Raw genomic sequence first — 23,739 nt, 5'->3', positions numbered from 1 at the left:
CCAAAATTAATTTTAAACGGTAACTTAAGGTTCCAACGGCTATTTTGGCCCAAATTTCATCTATAAATAGCCAATTTTGCATCAATTTCATCCATTTTTGCTTTGATTCTTCATTTGCTCTCTTATTACTCCAATCTTTTCCAAGACTGCTCAATTATTCAATCATTTTAAGGTATGTTTGTTTGAAATTATAATTAATTTTGTTTGCAATAATTAATTCATGTATTTTTAATTAATTAGTATGTTTACATTCAATTGTAATTATTTTGTGAATTTTTATTGAATTAATTTAGGTTATGATATATTTATTTTAGATGATTATTTGTTATTTAAATTTGCATTTAGAATTACATTAAACTAATTAACTTAGCTAAATTATTTAATTAATTTAATTAACATAGTAAATTATGTAATTAATTTAATTAACATGGTTAATTATGGAATATTAAATATGCTCAATTTTTTATATTATCGCGATTTATTTTCATATTCAATTATGATTAATTTCAATATTTAGTAAATTTGTCATAAAATTACATTTAGATTTTAAAAATTAACTTAGCTAAATTATTTAATTAGTTAAATTAACATGAACTACTATATATGGAATATTAAATATGTTCAATTTTTTATATTATCGCAATTTATTTTCATATTCAATTATGATTAATTTCAATATTTAGTAAATTTGTCATAAAATTACATTTAGATTTTAAAAATTAACTTAGCTAAATTATTTAATTAGTTAAATTAACATGAACTACTATATATGGAATATTAAATATGCTCAATTTTTTATATTATCGCGATTTATTTTCATATTCAATTATGATTAATTTCAATATTTAGTAAATTTGTCATAAAATTACATTTAGATTTTAAAAATTAACTTAGCTAAATTATTTAATTAGTTAAATTAACATGAACTACTATATATGGAATATTAAATATGTTCAATTTTTTATATTATCGCAATTTATTTTCATATTCAATTATGATTAATTTCAATATTTAGTAAATTTGTCATAAAATTACATTTAGATTTTAAAAATTAACTTAGCTAATTTATTTAATTAGTTAAATTAACATGAACTGCTATATATGGAATATTAAATATGCTCAATTTTTCATATTATCGCGATTTATTTTCATATTCAATTATGATCAATTTCAATATTTAGTAAATTTGTCATAAAATTACATTTAGATTTTAAAAATTAACTTAGCTAAATTATTTAATTAGTTAAATTAACATGAACTACTATATATGAAATATTAAATATGCTCAATTTTTTTTATATTATCATGATTTATTTTTATATTCAATTATGATTAATTTCAATATTTAGTAAATTTGTCATAAAATTACATTTAGATTTCAAAAATTAACTTAGTTAATTTATTTAATTAGTTTAATTAACATAGATTTAAATTTAAGTGTATTTTTCTTGCAATAGATTTAGCATGGCTAGTGAAGGTGGTTCTGCCGTGCCAGGGCGAGATCCGGCTTGGAAGTATTGTTCACCAATTGAGGGTAATCGAAATGGAACAATTTGTAATTTTTGTGGGTTGGTAATGAAACGTGGAGGTATCACACGATTCAAGTCTCATTTAATGCATAAGGACCTGCATAACAACACCAAAAAGTGTCCAAGAGTGCCGCCCGAAGTGAAAGAAGAGATACGATTGTTGGTGCATGACAAACAAAAAGCAAAAGCAAAGAAAAATGTTGATATTGAAGAAATTCGTAGTCAATTACGTGGCACAATGGGGACGCATCATACACATTTGGTAAACGAAGATGATGATGATGAAGATGTTGAGGATGAAGATGTGTATATGTATCCGACAAATATGCACCTAGATGAGCGAGATGCATATCGATCTGAAGTTCGTGCCTCGAAAGCATCTAATTGGGAACGTGAACAATATGAGAATATTGTAGGAAGCAAACGCAAATTGGGAGAGTCTTCTACTGGTATACCGTCAACGATGAGAAAATCACAGAGTATGCGACATTCGCATCATTCACCCCCTATTGCCCCTTCGCTTTACAAGTCTTCTGTAGCAAAACAAAAAAATATCAAAGATATATTCAAGGGTGGTGCAATTAAAGAAACGATGGGACGCTTAATCAGCAAATTCTTCATTTATGAGAGTGTCGCACCCGCAAAAGCAAAGTCTCATCACTTCAAGAATATGATTATTGGTGCACAACAAGCAGGTAATTACTAATTTATCAAATGTTATATTGTGTTATACTTTTAGTAAGTATAGTATTTTTTGACATGTTTTACATATGAAGTGCAGGAATGGGAATCGAACCTCCATCTCCATATGAAATAAAGAACAAATACTTGGAAATGGAGTACAAAGAAATGGAAGCTTATGTGAACCAACAAAGGGAAAAATGGAAGACATATGGGTGCACAATAATGTCAGATGGATGGACAGGGCCCACGAAATTAAGTATTATTAATTTCATGGTTTATTCTAAAGGGACCACAGTGTTCCTTAAGTCAGTCGATGCATCGAACTATATCAAAGACCACAAGTATATATATGAGCTTTTGAAGACTATTATCAAAGAAGTCGGTAAGGAAAATGTGGTCCAAATTGTCACAGATAATGGGTCGGCATTCATGAAAGCAGGGAAACAATTGATGAAGAAGTATAACTTATACTGGACTCCGTGTGCGGCACACTGCATCGACTTAATCTTTGAAGACATCGGTAAAAGACCCAATGTTATCGAGGTGATAAACAATGCTCACAAGATAACTAACTTCATTTACAATCATGGTTGGTTACTAGCACAAATGAGAAAGTATTGTGGTGGAGACATTGTTCGACCAGGAGCTACAAGGTTTGCTACCAATTATATTGCTCTTAACAGTCTTCTAAAAAAAATGGGTTGATTTGAAAAAATTGTTTATGAGTGATGAATGGGCACAACACAAACTCAGTCAAACAAAACTTGGACGAGAATTGGAGCAATTATTGTTTGACCATACGTATTGGGACAGATTGACAAATATAGTTTCATTATATGAGCCATTATACGTGGTGCTTTGACTTGTGGATTCTGAAGTTGTTCCCACAATGTCATTTGTGTACGAGCTTATGCATGTGATGAAAGAGAACCTTATTCGTCAAGGAGCTGGAGATTGGATGTTCAAAATAATACAAGATCATTGGCAGAAAACACTAAAACATCCACTTCATGCAGCAGGTACTTAAATACTATATATCTTTATAAGTTTTTACTTTGTATTTAAGTTTCTTTAAAAAAAAAATACTAACTCTACTAAATTTTATTGTAGCATACTTCTTAAATCCAAGATTTCAATATAGGTGTGGAGTTGGTAGTGATCTGGAACTACTTCAAGCTGTCCATGATGTTTTTGCAAAATTAGATCCAACTACTGAATCGCTTGGTCAATTTGGAAATGAGGTGAATAAAAAATTGTTATTTTTGTCAATAAAACAATAATTTCATTCATCAATTTATTTGAACGTTTACTAACAAATTAAATGTTGAATACATAGCTTGTACTTTTTCGAGATGCAAAAAGAGGATTCGGTGATCGAGCAGCAATTGCATCAAGGTCAACCATGGTGCCTAGTGAGTCTTTATAGGAAAAAATTGATTATTATTATTATAAATTCACCACATAAGTATTTATATGATTATCAAATTCGTTGCAGCTGAATGGTGGTTTATGTATGGGAATCAAACACCTACATTGAGAAAGTTAGCCATCAAAGTTCTCTCACAAACTGTGTCATCTTCTGCATGTGAGAGAAATTGGAGCACGTTTGCTTTAATCCACACAAAGCAACGAAATCGTTTGGCTTACCCTCGATTGGAGCAATTAGTGTTTTGTTACTATAATATGAGGCTAAAGTTACGCGATATGGAGACAGAAAATGATCGAGTTGCTGAAAAAGATTACCTTGATCTTCTTGACATTTTAGCCAAGGTGGGTGAAGAAGAAGATAATCAATTGTTCCAGTGGGTTAGGCCTATACACTTGGATGACGAAGTTGGAAATCCTGATCCACGAATTGCCGCTCATGCTCGAGAATTTGGAGTTAATGTTGAACGTGTGTTGTCCGAAGAAGTTCACTTTGAAAGTTTTAGCAAAGGTACTGATGATTCACTTCATGCGACATTGCATTCCCACCAAGAGATTGACTCCACAAGTGCTGGCCATAGTAGTAGACTTAGTGCTGTAGGTACTTCTGCTTCTGGTTACGATGGTTCAAGAGGTGGAACTGATGATGGAGGTGATAATGGGGGAGGAGATATTGATGAACGTCGACATAGTCAATATCCAATCAGCCTATTTACTTGTGAAAATGATTTCACACACTGCACACAGGATGAAGACCATGGCTCTAGAAGAGCTGGTCCAGGCATAGGAGCTATTGGGAGGCCTTATAGAGGAAAAGAACGAATGATGGAACCATATAACGAGGAGTTACTTTCAGGGAGTTTTGAATCTATGAGTATAGGGACTCAATTTAGTGACTCCTCGAATGAGGCTAACATCTACCCTCCTCATGTGATGAGTTATGGTCAACCTTCAAGTTCAACATATGAAGAGTATGGTATGTCACATTATTCCCCTTCCAGACAAATACCATACCAAATTCCATATCAGATGGAAGAAGGATTTGGCGTTAACACATGGGTGAACTTTGAGTATCCTATCCATGTAGAAGCAGTAGGCAGGACTCAAGAGATATATGCATGGCATGTTAGAATTTATAACCAATATTATCGAGGCTCATTGACTTGGTACCAATATTGTCTCCAACAGCAAGTCGGGGTTCCTTCATCTATCAATCCCATTGAACCACATCGATCCTCATTTTGGTACTAAAGGGACATTGCAATGTAATGTGTACAAATTATTGTTATTTAATGAAATGAAGTATTTGATGTGACTTTATAATCAGAACAATTACGAAATTAACATTTCTTATAGATCGACATGATATAATTACATCTAATATCGCAAATTATATCATATATATATATATATCAAATTTTTCAATAAAACAACTTTAAAATGTCTATTATATTTCTAATTATATTATTATGAGGTTTTTCTTGCATTTCCATGAGTTTTTAACAATTTTAAGCCTACCAATAATATTCGCTGATATATCTCCGATATATCCAAAATATCTCCGATATATCCGTAAAATCGAATTACCGATATATCCGTGATTACCGATATTTTCATCCTTGGTATTGAATGCTTTTGCTTGAGATAGTTGGTATAACATCAATTGATAAGATATTTGATATTGCATTTACATATCTTGGGGGTGAAAAAGAAGATAAGTACACACAAGTCTACAAAATTTGAGAAATTTGATGCATGAAGACTTCTTTCCAAGAGTACTTGTCATTGATGGGGAACTTGCTCTTATGAATGAACTATAGAATGTGTTTCCAACTTCCTCACATTTTTTTATGTAGGTGACATATATTACAAAATATTCTTACAAAATGTAAAAAATACTTTTAAGTTAAAAGGAAGGCAGGAGATTTTTATTTCCATGTGGAATGTTTTGGTGCTTATTGAAACTAAAAAGACATGAGTACCGTCTTAGTGCCTTTGAGGGACAAAACCAAAGGTTTAAGCAATTAAATAATGCAAAGTGTTGGGATATAGCCCTTAAAAACATGATATAATGTAAGTAAATAAGATTTCATTAATATATCTATATACTATGATTTTTATTTTCACTATTTCATCCATATTTGCATTATTAATTTAAGCATTTGGGTCTACATCAATTGCATTGTACATGACTCAGGTGCATTAGAAGCTATATAGAAGATCAAAATTATAGATTTCTTGCAAGTTGATGAGTTGTTAATAATTGGTTCATGGATTTAGGCAATCTATTTGAAATTGTATTCTACTACCTTCTAATTAGAGGGATGACTTGTTATGGTCATTAACATAAGTTTTTCATGATGATTGCATTAGTGTATATGATTACATTGTTAGGATAGAACATTTAAAAGTATGACATGATGTAATAATAAACATATTTATCATTTAATGATATGATTCTAATTTCTCCGTTTCTTCTATCCTACTCAAGTATTATACTCTCTTAGCATTTAAGCTTGACACCTTCTACATTGTACATGAGTTAGGTACATTAGGAGATGTATGAAAGATCCAAGTCATGAGTTTCTTACAAATAAATGATTGGTTCACAAATCGCTCATGGACTTAGGCAATCCATTTGAGATTGTAGTGCATTACCTTCTAATTGAAGGGATGAAGAGTCTTAGTCATCGGGATAGGATTCTCATGGTAAGTGTACTAATGTGTATTATTACATATTGGACAGGACTTACGGTGAGTCATAAAATTAACTATTGGTAATTATGATATCACTAAGTTGCTATACTATATGGGCTCTCAACCATGAAAGGATACTGAGTTAGTGCTAAAGTCTTCAATGACTTTGACATGCGAATAAGACCCTAAGATGGTCATATATTCTCTATGGATTTGATCATTATTGGTAGAAGTTGTTGGCAACAAATATACTTAAGATAGGCACTATGATATCTCATGGGTTTGAGATATATAACATGGGTCATGGATCTGGGTTCTTATATCTCATTATAATATCATAGGATATCGAAGTGCAATTAACTCTCTATAATGGGATGTTGAGTCAACTTCAAAATTGAATTATGAGGGAGTTAGTATTTTCTTATGGGTCCTAGTGATCCCTGCTCTAGCTTGTATTCCTTGATGACATGTTTATTAATATTACATTTAACACGATTTATTTGGAGAGATTTGGGTTTTTGATTGATAAGTGTGTATACGAGTGTTTTAGTAAAAGTAAAGGTTGCATTAGATCTTATGAATTATTTTTTTAGACTAGGCTAATTAATTAATTAATTGAAACCTAATAGGACTAATTAATTAACTAGGACCTAGGTGGGATGAATTAGGTGACCCCAACCCAATTTAGGCTCAATCACTTAAACCTATAAGGAACCCTATATAAATCCCCTTAGAGGTTTAGGGTTAAGACTTTTGACACTTTTTCTTTCAAAAAAGATTTTCTACAAAAAAAACCCTAACCACCCTCAAGGAGGAAGAGAAGCCCACACTTCTCTTACATGTTTAGATCCATGTGAGGAAAGATTAGGTGGAAGGACACCAGGTAAACGAGACTTACAACTTCTTAGACAACTTCACTAGAATTTATTTAAGAACATCCAGATCATAGGTATGAGCTATTTTTCTCTAGATCAATTAATCTTATTGGTTTTCATAACCACTTTGATTGGATTAAGAGAAGCCTAAGGATAGATGCATGCATTTTATCTTATCTAAGGCTAGGAAACAGAGCAATCTAGAATTTCCAACAATATTAAAGTGTCTATCTTATGAATACCTATTGTCACATGCCTTAGTCATAAGTGACCTAATTGAAATTAGGAAATATATGACACCTTAGAGTCTTATTTCTAGGTTCAAATCCGTTGAAGACCTCAACCCTACCATTTTAACTTAAATATACATTAAGCCTTTATTGTTGGACTAATGTTTATATCCAGTGGAGAATGTAGGAAAAAAACAATAAAATGGGTGCAAATGTGAGTGCATGGCAACCTAAAGAAACAAAAATGATAGAAACAAAATGGAGAAGCCTAGATGCATAAGAGGAGATGAAAGAAGGAAGGAATAAGCATTTTGATACAAGATAGGGGATTCTAATACCATTTCTGTTGGGATTGAACTCCTAAAAGCAAGATATGACGTAATAAAGTAAGACTTAACTATCTCCTTCCTATCCTTTTGGTGTATTGACATTGATTTGAACATTCAACTCATATATCTTACATTGTACATGACTTTTATGCATTAAGAGTTGCATAGAAGATACAAGTCATGGGTTTGTCCACAGTCGGTTCATGCATTTGGTCAAGTCATGTGTATTGACTTAACTATTTCCTTGAATGATTTCTACTGCTGTTGATGCTATTGCAAGAAAGGAGAACGAAGGTCTATTCCTCACCAACCCCTTTCTTCTCATATTTTGGAATATCCTTGGTTTTAATAATATGAAGAAAGGACCTCTCACCTGCCTCTCTTTGTATTCATTTAAAATGGAAACAGAGACAGAATGATAATTAGGGCATCATTTCCATGGAAAGAAAAATGTCATTTCTTTGAATTCTTATTCATCTTTTTTGAGCAACAAAGAGAATAATTTTAACTTATCCTCCTTTGGGGTGCTATTAGATTTTGTCAGGCCAATAAGTTAGCTTTTGACAGTCCCTATTTTTAAAAATAGTTTTTACAAATTAGACAACTGAAAACATTTTTAGATAAGTTTTTTTAAATTTTGAAATTGTAAATTCAATTTATGTAATATAACCTTAATTTAATTCATGTCTTGTTAAAAATAAAATTAATTTTATAATTGCAAATAAATAGTTTTTAATAAAATATGAATATTAATAATATAATAAAATTATAAATTACATTTTTAATAAATATTATACAAATATGGATATTAACATTAATTGATTTATTTTGTTAAAAATAATTAATAACAATTCAAAATTAATAATTTCTAATACTGTTTTATATATTTCATAAATATTATTAAATATGGATATTGACATCTAATAAAAACATAATTAATTTATTTTGTCAAAAATAAAGAATAATTATTCAAAATTAATAATAGCTAATACTATTATATTTTAAATCAATTTAAAAAAAAATCAAATCTAATTTTTAAGGTATAAATGAGTCAAAATTTTCATTATATGCATATATTTATTACTCAATTACGGAGATTACACTTTGAATTATTTTATTAATCTATAATTAATTAATCAAATTTTTAAATTTTAAATTATTCTTAAAAATTACAAAATTTATTAAAGAATCTAAAGCATTAATTATGTTTATTATTTTTTTGTAGTCATTATATATATATATATGAGTTTTAAATTATTTTCTAAAGTTATTAAACTTATTAGTAAATTTAATACAAAGTCTCATTTGATTTGAAATTCATTTTCTCTAGTGAAAAAAATGAAAAAACAATTATCTATTTTACTTTTTTTTTTTAAAAAAAAAAAAATTGTTTCTAAAGAACAACTAAACAATGGTTTAAATTTTTAAAAATAATTTTATTTTTAAATCACACAGCCAAATAGGTTTTTATCATTTAACCAAAAAAACTCTAAAGGATTTTTTTAAACGAAAATAAAAGGATATTTTAAAGAGTGTGAGAGTTTTTAAAAAAAATAAAAAAAAAAATATTTTAGACTATAAGTACAGATATTATTATCTATTTATTTATTTGTTTTTGTTTTCATTCCTATTTTTACTTAACATTGAAATTGAAACAAAATATCATTCTAACCTTACATTCTTATATACATCTAAACACAAAAAAGAAATAGAATCAGCAAATTCATTTAAATCCAAGGAGACACGAGAATAGAAACAACGTAGTCATTCTTATTCCAATGTATCAAATATCACCTTGGAGTTTTAGAAGTTGTCATGTTTCAAACAAAGCCTTATCCTTTGCATGCAGGTTTGGACATTTAGATTGTTATCTTTTACTAGCTACACTAGATTTTCCTCCTCTAACTTCTACTAGTAGGTAGTAGGCAGTAGGTGGAAATTACATATTTGTACTTCTATTATCCTTTATATTTTGATCTTATCATCATTTATTATTTCCATTAAACATTTTTTTTAATGTACATATCCAGACTATCATTAATCATTTGCCTTCTAATTCAACTATACATTTCATTCTAAAAATTTTAATAATTTGAAGGAAATATTCCAATAGGAAAATTGATATTTAAAAATTCCAAATAAATACTAGGTTACAATAAAATTTCAGAATTAATGTAAAAAAATGTGAAATAAAAAAAATGATAAAATACAACATTTTGAAATATTTCAATTAATATAAAGTTGGTCTTTAGTCTACTATGGAAAATTACTTTAAAGTTTTTTTACGCACAAGGGAAGTGAAATAATTGTCATCAAACAAACCAAGAAATATTTTTTTGTATTTAAAAATCAAAAAGTTTTGTTTTTAGAAAAATAAAACATTATAGACTCTTTTGATAGTTGTTCCTTGAAAATAGTATTTAAAAATATATCAAAATTAAAAATAATTTTAGAGAATAGATAGAAGTTGTTTTAAGGTGTTTTTAAAAATAAAAGGAAAATATGGAAAAATAAAAATTAATTTTAAAAAAGCCATTAAAAAGGAAATAAAATATGACATGAGCAACTTTTTTTTATTCTTTCTCCACTAACTAATACAAAAATATTCAATATGATTTATTTCTTAATTACACATATTTTTATAAATTTATTATAATATTAGTATTTATATTTTATTAAAAGATATTTGTTTTTAAATTTATTTGTAATTATAAATTACTTTTAATGTCTATATACATTAAAAGAAGGATGTATAGTGTTTTGTTATGGCTATTATTTATCCTCATTTGATTAAAAATTACAATATTAATACTTTTATTCATTTTGAGCCTTTCATTATTTTGATGATAGTCATCATTTTCAATTCTTTCCAAAATTGTTGAAAAATCAATCATTTTAATCAACTAAAGTTAGTGTTTTCTTTTAAAAATAGTGGAATTAATAAGGTTTTAAATAATTGTAAACTATCAAAAGAAAGAAAGAAAAAAGTCGCTTTCTTTTAATTTGTAAAAATAAAAAACTAAAAGATATTATAAACTGGCAAAACAAAAACAAAAATTTAAAGTCAAAATAAATACCCTCACTATTAATTTGTAGTATATATAACAAAATAATAATAATAATTGAGAGATCCTCTCAACAAATATTATGATTATATTTGGTTCCTAGAAAGTATTAAGAAAAATGATTTTCTCATATTTAGTTTCAACATAGAAAATAAGAAAGAAAACCAAATATAATTAAAATTAGATATAAATTTATACATTTTTAAATTATGTGATCTTTACATAGATAAGGAAAAATAAATAAAATTAATTTAAAGTAGCATATAAAAAATTTATTGATTTTAAATATTTTTTTCTTTTTACTTTTCCTCTCTATTTTTTTTTCTTTTGCATTTTTCCTCATATTTTCGTGGAAACAAACATAACTTGTGTGTTTTCTTTCCCTTCAATGAAGTAAAAGATCCTTTCCATAATAATACTATGTATTCATTCTCTTTTATATATATTTCCCTGGATTTTTAGTTAGTGTGGCTTGTACTTATAGCCTAAAAGAAATTTTAAATGACTAAAAATGAAAACATTTATTATTTTTGTTTTAAAAACTGTTTTGAAAAAAACTATTTTCATTTTTTCTCTCGAATAAGCTATCAAACCATTTTCACTTACAATAAAATCTATTGTACAAATATAAACAAAATTTGTTAAATTTGTAGTGTGACAAATTATCCAAGTTATAGAATTGCATTTAGATTTTCGAAAGTTTGAGTAAAAAATATGAACGAATTAAATGTGATATAAAAAAAAGGGGGGGAAAGAAAAGACAAAGTAAAGAGAATTTGAAAAAATGTTTAAACCCACTAAAATTTTCTCATATATTTATTCAAATTTATTATTATTTTTATTTGACAAAAAATATCAAACAAAAAAAAAAAAAAAAAGGATTTGTATTTCCTTCTTGCAGTACTTCCTATACTAAATTGTATTTTATTTTTAAAATTTAAAAAATGAAAAATAATAATAAAAAAAACAAGAAAGACTAAAGAATAATTTACATATAGTATTTTTTGACCAACAAATGAGGGAGGAGAAAAAAAGAAGATAAACTTTTATGTAATGGAATGTGTTCTCATCACATATGAATCACAACTTTACATTTATTTATCATGAAATTCAATACCATAAACTCAATTACATCTCTTGATTTGAAAGGTTGTTTTGGATAGAATATGCTCCATGGATGGATCCGTTTCATACCTGCATTGCATCAATTACCACATTCAATAGAGAATCTCCTGAGTTTAGACTTGAGGAAGGAATAGAGTTTTCCAACTCGTTATTTCTCATGCCTTTGGGAAATTAAATTAAATTTCCTTCAAATAAAAAAAATTTTAAATTAAAGAATTTTTACTTTGAAAAACAAATTGATTTAAAATGGAAAACTGCTATGGTTTGGATGCACTTTTTATTTTATTTTATTTTATTTTTAAATAATAGTAACTAATATCTAAAATAAAGAAACTTTTACATACTTACCTTCAAAGATTTATGATTTTTAAAAATTAATTTTACTATTTTTATATTGAAAGTAGTTTTCAAGAATATATGGAGGATAAGTTCATAATTTTGTATTAAAAATGATATATTTTATATGAAAGTTATTATTACTTCTTATTTTAAAAAATAAGGGACGACAAATATATGAATTTACATTTATAAATAATTAGGGAATTGCCAAAATATATAAATAAATTTATAAAAGAGGAAAAAGAAAAAGGAAAAAAAGAGATAAGATAAATAATTATAGAAAAGCAAAATTAAAAAGAAAATAGAATAATTACTTGCATGTAGGGCAACCAGTGCAAAGCCAATGGACAAATGTTAAGAGCTTCCACCTATTTCCTCTTTATCCCACTTTATTTTAATTGGTGGTGTCCTCTGGAGCAGGAGGTCCGGTACTGCCGTAAGCTTTGGACTATCTTCTATTGCCAAGGAAAGAAGACATGGCATTACTTTCCTCCCTTTTTCTTCTTTTACTTCCCAATTTTCCCACTCTAACATGAATACAAAAGACAGATGCTTCAACCTTGGAAATGCAATTTTTGATGATGATCCCAAGAACTCACCACCAACATATTTCACTTGCCCCATCCATTCTATTTCCAATCTCTCGAGAAGTGGGAGATCCCCCAGAGGAGGCAAGCACTGACATTTACCACAAAATGAAAGGAAAAGTTGTGTTAGTTGGGGTAATGATGGCTCCATCGTCCACCTGGGCCATTCCTTGACTTCATACCATCTTATGCGCAGAGATTTTAAGTTTGGATGGGGTTGTAGGGCTTCAGCCACTTCCTTCACCACTACTGGTTGACGGCATGGTTGGAAATCTAATGACAGACCATAGAGCTGTTTCTTATTCTTCAATTCTGCCTTTTCAGCCTCCCCTGCATCTTCCACTTTGCCCAATCCTGTTATTTCAAGCTCTCTAAGCTCCTTCAAGTTTCTCATTTCTTCTATTTTGCACACATCACTTCCATTCTCATCACCAACAATAAAACAGGATAAGGTTCGAAGAGATGTTAATCTTCCGACTCCCTTAGGCAGGCCTCTGCACATACGAAGACAGCCTGCAATTTGAAGATGTCTCAAATTAATTAGACTTCTTATCCCTTGAGGTAGTTTTGCAAGATGAAAACAACGCCGAACATCTAAGGTTTGCAGATTGCATAACTCACTGATTGTTTCGGGCAATGTTACCAATCTCCAACAAGCTGATAGATTAAGGTACCTCAAATGTATGAATTCACATGGTGGAAATGAGTTCTACAATTGAGCCATTGCCTCTCAAATCCATTGCTCTAAGATAGTTGAATTGCTGGAATGAATCAAGTGGAAATGAGTCAAACATATGCCCCCCGTACACGACTAAAAGTGTGTGTAAATTCCTCCAGTTATTGACGGAGAGAGAGGATCTGGTACTTCCATCCAGAATTACAGTTGCATGACGACCCTTTTGAAGGGACAAGTTTGTCTTTAGGTTTTCACAATCATCCTCCACAATTAGGCATTCATTGTTGGTCAAAAATTGAGCAAAGTCATGCACTATACCATGCATCTTGCACCTTACTATGTTACCCTCCACATCTTTCTCAAAATCTTGGAAGAAAGACCGAGCTGCTAAGTTTTCAAAGTACTCTCTCCCAACTGTCTCCATCTCTCTGCCTGCCTTAGAGTTGAGGTAGCTTTGTGCCATCCATAACTTAATCAAGTCATCTCTTTCAATTGAGTGATCTTTGGAAAAGACCGCACAGTATGAGAAGCACTGTTTAAGTGGCGGGGGCAGATCATAATAACTCAACAACAAGGCAGGGGACAGTGTTTCCTCAAAAACATCCAATTCCCACAATTCACTATTCAAAACATTCTCCCAATCCTCTTTATTATTTTTGGACCGCATCAGACTCCCTAAAACTTTAACGGCAAGAGGTAACCCCTTACACTTGTCTGCTATTTTTTTACCAATTTCTTCTAGTTCTTCAATTTTGTCGGTACTCTCCCCCCAAAAAGCTATTTGGGAAAATAATGCCCGACATTGCTCTAATGGTAAGCTTCCTAAGGAGTGCATGTATGTGCTTCTCATCATCCTAGCAACGCTCTCATTGCGAGTGGTCACTAAAATTCTACTCCCACCACCTCCACACTTGAGACAATTCTTGAGTTGTTCCCACAACTGATAGTCTTCGGTCCACACATCATCCAGCACAAGGAGAAACTTTTTCCCATCAATAGATTCTTGAATTTTGTTGTAGAGCTTCAGGATCATGGAGATCAGAAGACTGGCCTTGGAGGGCTTCAAGAATAGCCCTCAAAATTCTTATTGGGACAAAAGGATCAGAGACGCAGACCCAGATTCTTTTATCAAAATGAGCCTTCACCTCATCGTGGTTAAAGGCTAGTTGAGCGAGAGTTGTTTTGCCGATACCTCCCATCCCAACCACGGAGATAGTGTAGAGGCCCAAGTTTTGTTCACAACTCTTACCCAACAACTGCCTTAGTATGGTGTCCCTGTCCTTATCCCGACCACATACCTCTGAAATGTCAACTGCAGAGATAGTTACAAGCCTCTGTGGTTCCTCGTTGCTAAATCCGGATGTAAAATTGAACCGATTGCTCTGGTTTGCAATGTCATCAACATGTTGTTTAATATCCTTAATCTTAAGAGCAATGTCACGACGGCCAGCAACTCGTTTGAAACGACTATTAACATCCTCACAAGAGCATAATTAATTAAATCATAAATTATATTTTTTTATAAATATTCTAAAATTGTGGCTATTAACATCCTCATAAAAACATTATTGATTTATTTTATCAAAAATAGATAATTAATAATTGCTAATACTATTTCATTTTAAATGAATTAAAAAACAAGTAAAGTTTAACCTTTTTATTTTTTTAAGGTAGAAATGAACCGAGTTTTCATTACATGCACACATTTAGTACTCAATTAGGAATATAGTATTCTAACATTTTTATGTAATCCATTATTAATTAATTAGATTTAAAATTCCAAATTATTCTTAAAAATTAAAAGATTCTTTAAAGAATTTAAAATGTTAATTATGTTTCATTTAAATTTATCTACCTAGTGAGAAAATAAAATAAAAAAATATAGTTTTGTATGGTAGAAATAATAAAGTCACGACTCATAACTGTAAGTTTTGGTTTATTAATTTTTATAATTATCATGCATTTTTTAGTTTTATTTTTATTTTTAAAAATATTAAATTTATTAATTTACTAAAAGGTTTCGGTTGATTTGAAATTCATTTCACTATTAAAAAAAATTGGAAAAAAAAAAGATTCTATACAAATAAAAAAAATAAAAAAATAAAACAATATAGTCATTCTAAATCAATTTTTATCCATAAATTTCTAATATTTATTTGGCTTTTAAACTATTTTTAAAAATCACTAGACTCATTAGCAAATCCAACCCATTAAATTTTCCTTAATTTAGAGTTTATTTACCTAGTGATAATTCTTTTTTTAAATATGATTATATATAAGGAAAAAACTCATAAAACCCTTGAAAATGAATTTAGGTTGGTGACCTTTTAATATTAATTTGATCAATTTTGCATTCTTAATTTTCTAATACTAATTGAATGGAATCTTGAGCTCCAAATTATTTTAAAAAATTAATAAATCTTTTTATTAAAAATTGCTAGATTTGGAATCTATTTGTTAAAAAAAAAAATAGAGAAGTTAAAAAGATAGAAAAACACACATAATTCAAATATCATATTTGAAGATCTTTTGTATTGATATTAGGTGGTAAAAAGAGAACAAAGAAAGAAAAATATTATCATATTCTATTTTATTTGCCTTGTGTGAATTTATTTTCTTTTATTATTTTTATTTCCTTTTATTTTAAAAACTAGTAAAAAAATAACTTTTATTTGTTTTCCAAAAATTGTTTTTTATTTCACCTTTTTTTAAAAAAAAAAACAAATTAGTAAACCCTCAATTTTGTCCCTTTAGCACATGTCTTTAAGTTCGTTTTCAGTGCTTCAAAATAGTTCCTTGTTGGCCCATGACTACTCATACCACTTACCTTTTTTTTTAGTCACCTCGGAGATTTTGGTTGAGGGATTATTTGATCCCTTATTGTGACCCTTGGCAGCCCTAACTTAGACTTAGGCTTTTCTTGTTTTTTTTTAGGATAGCTTTTAGATACACTTGGCCCATTAGACACCACCCTAGGCCCACTTAGTCTCACCTTAGGCCCGTTTAGGCACACTAGGCCTACGAAGACTTTTATTTTATTTTATTTTATTCATTTATTTGTTTATTTTGTTTTTAGTTTTAATTTTATGATTATCATTCACTTTTTATTGGTTATCTTCCTCTTTTTATTATTTTCCTTAACTTATTTAGTTATTTATTATTTTTACCTTTTTCTAATTTATTTACTTATTTATCTATTCATGCAATTATTTAACTTCTAAAATTTCATGCTTTTGCAAGGAAACTTACCATTGGAGTTTAAGGAAAGTGGGACTCTCCTTGGAAGGTTTTGGAGGGGAATTTGAAATTGGGAAGATTGCTTTTGAACGAGAAGGCTAAAAAAAAATAAGGAAACAGAATATTCTACAAGAAGGGGCTGCCATATAAAAAAGAGGTTGGAGAATTAAAGAGGGAGGCACGCATTGGAGGAAGAGGGAGGAGATTCCTTTTGGGAGAGAAGCACGTATTAGAGGATTCTTCGGATTGCTTTGGGTGGGAGGAACAAGGACTGATGTACACGAGTTTCTAAAGGATTTGGGAGAAGAATCAGATCTAGAAGAAAGGAATTGAGTCAAAGCTGCCGGGTATGCTTCTTGCTACTTTTTTTTATTCCCGTTTACATTCAATACTCCATGATCCTCTGACCATTTTTGAATATTCAATCTTTGCTGATTGGTGTGGACGTTAAGGGCCACAAATTGCTTTATTGAGATTGGTAGATCTTTTGTGTGTCCTATTTTGGTTCTGATTATGTTTCTTTTACATGTCGTTGATGTCTTCTAAAATTCATGAATTTGAGCATGCTCTGTTTTCTTTCAAATCCCATTCTGCATCGTCCCTCCAGTTTTTAGCCCAGGTTTAATGTTTGAAGTGAGGCTATTTATGTTTACTGATCAACATCTTCCGCTATTTTCCTTATCCGAGTTTTGCTTCGCTTTTACTTTATTTTATTTCCTTTCTGTCCCTTTCCGGAATGCTTTCCGAACCCTTGTCATTGCATTTGGGTATACACTGAGGAATGATGGAAGTGTCAATGTGAGGGATGAAGTATGCAGCAACCTCACTCAAATATCGGATAGTTGATTCCAAGGCATGGTAGTGAACTGCAGAGATCTAGAACGCGGATCATTAAAATTCGGACCTATCACACGTCACCGATCTTGGAAAAATGGGAGAAATTCTGGAAGTTTGATTTTCGTTTCTGATTGGAAAAGGGAAGTTCATGATACGACTGGTGATTTTCATGGAAGCAACCTTGTTGCCATTCTCTGATCTTATCAACATATGGAGAAGGATCACCGACCTTGAGGAGAAATTTTGGTTTCTCTGCAATGGAAAAATAAAAATTCTGGTTTCATCTCATTAGAAGATTTAGTACCACGCATAGTTCCTGTGGTCATTTATGAGATTCAATATGTTCAATATTTGGCAAGCAAGAGTCTCGCGGGACATGAAGATCAACTTGGGAAAATATGTTTGGATTCTATCAGTTTTTTTGCTTGTCGAATGTGCCTGAGATTCATTGAATGACGTTTGTGCTAGTCAGAATGGTGACACTTAGAGATGCTCAGACGCTTTTAGTCTAAGGAATGTTCAGTTACTATAAGCAAAGGTTGTATTTTTGAGAAATCTGGTTCAGTTCTTCTTTTCATTGGTGGAGTAAAGTGGTCCTCTGAGAGTCCCAGTCTGAGAGAAGAAATCAGAGAACAATGTGCACATGCAACTACAAATTCATGCGTGATAGTTGACCTGAATTCAAATTTGGAATGACGCGGTCAAAAGAAAGGTCCATCAGAGCTTTATGAGTGGCTTCAAAGACATATTCTTAAGTGTTTGGTTGTGGACCACGAAACGTATTGGAAAAATGCATAGACCTTGCCTTGTCATTCCTCCAACTATTTATGTATGAAGGTTACACTTTGTTTGAGCAGCTGTTAAATGTTCCAGAAATTTGCTTCGAGAAGAGGTTACTGATCAATCTGAAACAAGAGGCATCTAGCATGATTCAACAATATAGATCGATATATTTATGTACTGGTGATCTTTCAACTGTATTGAAATATTATGCATGAGCTGCTGCTGCAGGTGGGCATGGAAAACTTACTGATCCAAACTCCAAAAATTCCAAGGTTCATCGGAAACCTCCTCAGAGTTTTGTAAATATGAATGAGTTTCTTTTGGATTCATTAATTAGTTTTGTACCTCCCTCAAAAGATGAAACTGTGGTAAATATGCCCTTTGACAGCCTCCCATTAGCTGCCATCGACATTGATGTTGCCGCAAGTAAGGGGAAAGGAAAAGCCATTGTTACTACACCTGAAGAGAATGATTTCAATAACCGGGAAGCCTCTGCATCTCTTGCTAAGATTGTGTTCATTTTGAAGCTTTTGACAACGATTCCCTTGATGTATTCTTCATCTATTGATGTTCTACTCCGAAAGGATGCTGAAGTTAGTGGTTGCAGGGCTCCCCTTAAAAGGGCTCCTACTGTGTACTGCATTACTGGAATATTCCTCCATATTCTTCACAGGTTTCTTCCGTATTCCAGAAGTTCCAAAAAGGAAAAGAAAAACTGATGGTAATTGGATGGCAAAGAGTGTATCCATCACAAGACAACTGAATCTGTTTCTAATTTGGCATCTTATTGCCATTCATCAACCTTGGCTTCTGCTTCAGTTGCTACTGGTGAGGTGATACCAACTTGTGAGAGTTTTGATGCAGACTTTTGTTCTACAACAGGGCAAGAATCGGTGATAGATATTCTGCTACCTCATCTTATATCAGATTGGGTGCCATTTTCTGTCAATGACCAGAAAGAAGAGGAGGTAGCTTTTGGGTGCGATAACTGCAGCATCCAGTCTTGCATCTGGATCTTTGTATGTCCCCACCGCAGCATGTTGAAACTAATCTTAAGGCAACTATTGCTGGAATTTCTGTTGTGTTTGCCTTCCATGATGAAAATAGAGGCATTCATGTGATCTGGGTGGTGCTCAGGCAAATGTTGGTTCGAATGTTCATTATCTTGGTGCAGGATGCAGAGACATGCTTTTTATCTTACAGGTATCTCCTCAAAATATGAAGTTTGAAGTGTACAGAAACCTCACTCGAATATTAGATAGTTGAATCCGAAGTATTGTAGTGAACTGGAGAAACTGGAGGGCCATATGCTCTTCCCAAGTTTGATTTTGATGACAGCCACCAGGGGAATCTAAGGTTTGATAGTTTAGTCGAAATTGAGGTTTTCCTTGGCATTAAAAGTCAAGAAGACAACCAGTAGATTGAGGATTTCTCTCTGGAAATAGTGGGATGGAGTTTAGTTCAAGTGCTGCAGAATTTTGCTCTATATCCAGGCGGAACAATGTTTAGTCTGAGGCCACATCCTCAGAATATGCTGAAATGCTATTAAAACCTATTGGGCAGGAAGAAATTGTTCCAGGTCAGACTACTGTCAAGGACTCAAGTATCTATGGTGAGTTGGGTCAGGGCAACAGAGGTGCAGAAAATTGTGCCATATCAGAGCAGAGAATGGACTCTCATGTGCACCTGATTTATGGAAAGAGCAGTTTTGTGAAGAAAAATGATTATTTGTTGGAAAGTGGGAGCCAATCGAATAGTGAGATTTCAACCAGTCACTTGAACACTTCTCTGTTATCTGAGGAAACCAGTAAACTTTCTGAAGGTAATTATGGTGGAAGTGGAAGCCATCACGAGGGAGATGTTTCTAGTAAGCTTGTGGTATCTTCTTCAGCTGAATTGTGCGGGGAATCACATACAACTGAAAATGTAGAATGTGCAATTAGAGTTCATGGAAAAGATTTAAATGCTAGAGACCATGTTCCAATTTCCACTCCATCTGAGTCTACTCAAATACGCATTCTAAATGCAGTCTTCAGGCAGAGTGGTATTCATAACTTTGATTCAGATGTTCCTGTTGTTGAGGTGCGGAATGTGAAGTTGAATACTGATTTGAGTAATATGGAACATGAGGTTGATGGGTCCTTGCTTATTGGTGAATGTAGCAGAGAAAATGAGGATGATAGTGCTAGCTTTGGATTGATTGCTATGGCAGTGGATTCTTCTTCTGAACATGATATGATGCCTTTTATATTAAATGAAGGCAAGGTAAAAGAATTAACTTTATGGTTGTTTGAAGAAGCGAAGAAGTAGGTAACTACAGGAGCCTGAATTGTCTCTCAGTATTGATACATCAGAGTCTGAATTTGATGATGTTCCCAATCGTTTTATAGCAACAAAACTCCCTTTAAATCCAAACCATGATTCTGAAGCAAGAAGTAACATGGAACAATTGCCTAAAGGTTAGAAACTTGGGAAGAAACCAGCTTTTATAGTGCTTGTGCATGAATTGAAACTTGCAGCCGAACTTGAACCACTTAATCTCCATCAACACGTATTTTCAGAGGATAGAGATAGCCAATTCAGATATATGCCCTTCTCATTGATGGATCAAACATCATATGTGTTTCTGATGTTTAGCAAAATTCAATTTAGTCATGTGGTTCACTTCAGTATGAATGTGAAGAAGTCTTGTGCAGGACAACTCAATTCTGATCTTGTCCATGAACAGAGTCATTTAACTGAAACCAATCCTTGTTCAGATTCCTCGAAAGCTGTTGATGCATGGAAAAATGTGGTCCTTGTGGCTGAAGCTTTAAAAGAACAAATAGAAAATCTTCGCATTTCTCTAAAGGATGCCCTTTGTAACAAGAGGGTGGAAGATGGAACTGTAGATTTGAATAGATTATCTTCTCGTGTCATGCTTTCAAGGGTTTATGTGAGGCCTTGCATCTGCCATGGCCATGAGAGTTTTCTGCCAAATGCAGTCAAAAAAAAAAAAAAAAAATCAGTACAAACCAGATTCAGTCACAATGATCTCATTCATTCAGGCCTCTGCAGCTATTTTGACCAGTTGTGGTGCTCAAATTGCCCATGGTTTCATAGGTAAGCTAGGACTTAACTCTGAAACACAGGTTATGAATTCTCTAATTGATGCATATGCAAAAAAAAACTGGTTGTATAGAAAAGGCAAGAAGCTTGTTTATGCAGATGGGTAATTTGAGGGACCAAAGCTCCTGGAATATAATGATTGCTGGATGTGGAATGAAGGGTCAAAGGAGAAACCCTGCGAGCTTTAACTCTGAAATGAATACGGACGGTTCTTTTCCAATCATGCCAGCAATATACGGAGATCTCTTCACACAACCACCAGCAACGTAGTCACAGCCAAACCCCCAAACCCCACTCGCCATGGCCAGTCCGGTGCACACTACTCCCTTCTTTTCACACCCCTTTTGTTTTCCTCATGATTTTACGTGTTTTGAATTGTGTTTTCAAAATCGTTTTCATCCAAATAATCCTGATTTTAGAGAAATCATCTTTGGACCTTCTCTAGGGAATAAAATCCAGCTTTCAACACCCTTTTGCTGCCATTTTCCTTCCGGCACGCGTTTTCACTATTTTATTTGATTTTCAACTGATTTTCTTGATTTTCAACAAGCATGAATAAACTTCATAATTCCAAATAATGGAATTTATAGAATCAACTCATGCAAAATTAATTAGGGCTTTGGAGGGGGGCCCGACATTCATGATACTTCCTCAAATATTTTTTGTTTGATATTTGATTAATTGTGCTTTCTCTTTGAGATACGTGAGATTATTATGCACCTATCATTAAGCAATCTTGTTTCCCATAGAGGCATTTTAGCTTGCTATCCAGGTACACTCCTTCACACCTATTTTTGAGAATTCTATTGACACATATGTCATTGATGACCATATCCATATTTGACGTGATTCTTGGATGTCTTGATATATGCTTGATTTGCTTAAATAAAACAAAAGTTGTGTGCTACATTTCTACACTAACTTTTATGTTTTATGATAGCGCTTGAGAAGCCATTCGGGTACGCATTTCGACTCTCTCTTATGGTTGGTTTTCTTGTTAGACATGCAATATTTGAAATCACCTAGCCTACTTAGGTATCCATAATTAACTGATTAATGGCCACACTTCCCTTAACTTTGTCAGTAGAGACCTTTATAGGGCTTAGAGGGGTGCTACCTCTTAGAGGTATCTTCCCAATAGGTAACCTGATCCCCGGACTGAGACTCGGGTTTTTTCAAAGACACGCTTTTCAAAAAATTATGGAGTCATTTTTCTAGGGTTTTATTTCTTGTTTTATTTTCCCTTCAAAAATAAAAATAAAATAAGTGGCGACTCTAACTTTTTTTCAAAAATCAATTTTTCACAAATAAAAAGCGAGTCTCGCCGATCGAGTGGGGACGCACGTGAAAAATGCGGGTCCACAAAATTATTTCCAAATAATAACAATTAAATAGTATCATACATTTTCAAAAACAATTTTTTCTTTTAAAAAATGGAACATTGGTTTTAAAACACACAACCAAGGAGACTTCTGAATGAAAAAAAAAAAAAAAAAAAACTCTCAAAGATATTTATTGTAAATAAAACATAAAAATTATTATAAACTATGTGTAGCTTGAAATTTTTTTTTAAATGAAAATAAAAAATAATTTTAGATTATATCTATAAATATTATTATCAATTTATTTCTTTTTTCATTCTCATTTCCATTATTATCTAATATTAACATAAAAACAAATAATCATTCCAAATTCTTTTCTATTCAAAAAGAAATAAAAATAAAAACAAAATATTCATTCTTATTCCTCCCATAACATCTGCAAAACATAGCCCAAAGGTCTTAGGATGTTTTGGAATGACGCTAGACATTTGTACCAAATAGTATTGAAGCTGAATAAAGCCCATGAAAAATTTGACTCCCGCATGCTTCTAGGATTAATGGGTGTAAAACGATAGGCAAAGGGTGCATGTAATTATCACACGTCATTCATATACAGATTTCTGACATCTAAATTTCAACTAAAGTATTGAAAATAGAGAGAATCTGGAAGTCATGTTAAACAATAACTGACTTTCTAGCATGGAGATGAAATAGGTACAGAAAATAAATGATCTTGAGCAGGTGATAACTCTAAAAAAGCCAGTGCCTTTTTCTCGGTGCACATGATGATATATGTTGGATTCATCATATAATGAATTATAGTGTACTTCACTCCAGAAGCTCAACCAAAGCTCTACATCCACAAAAACAAAATCTTCAGTCACAATCCCA

General features: G+C 31.6%; 1 protein-coding gene across 1 annotated transcript; it reads left to right on the top strand.

Moving 5' to 3' along the window:
* Window positions 1-18,231: 18,231 nt before the first annotated feature.
* Window positions 18,232-21,760, top strand: LOC109123233 (uncharacterized). Its single transcript, XM_019222419.2, has 2 exons — window positions 18,232-18,717; window positions 18,807-21,760. Exon 2 carries the CDS (start codon window positions 19,958-19,960, stop codon window positions 20,726-20,728), a length of 771 nt encoding a protein of 256 aa, XP_019077964.2. The 5' UTR covers window positions 18,232-18,717; window positions 18,807-19,957; the 3' UTR covers window positions 20,729-21,760.
* Window positions 21,761-23,739: the final 1,979 nt, after the last annotated feature.

The sequence above is a fragment of the Vitis vinifera genome, chromosome 9, assembly GCF_030704535.1.
Source record: "Vitis vinifera cultivar Pinot Noir 40024 chromosome 9, ASM3070453v1".
Lineage (NCBI taxonomy): Eukaryota > Viridiplantae > Streptophyta > Magnoliopsida > Vitales > Vitaceae > Vitis > Vitis vinifera.
Note: the sequence above shows the minus strand (reverse complement) of the source record. Positions and strands in the feature narration are given on the sequence as shown.

Coding starts and splice junctions, on each gene's coding strand:
- LOC109123233 (XM_019222419.2), top strand. CDS start 19,958: ATGCTATTAAAACCTATTGGGCAGGAAGAAATTGTTCCAGGTCAGACT.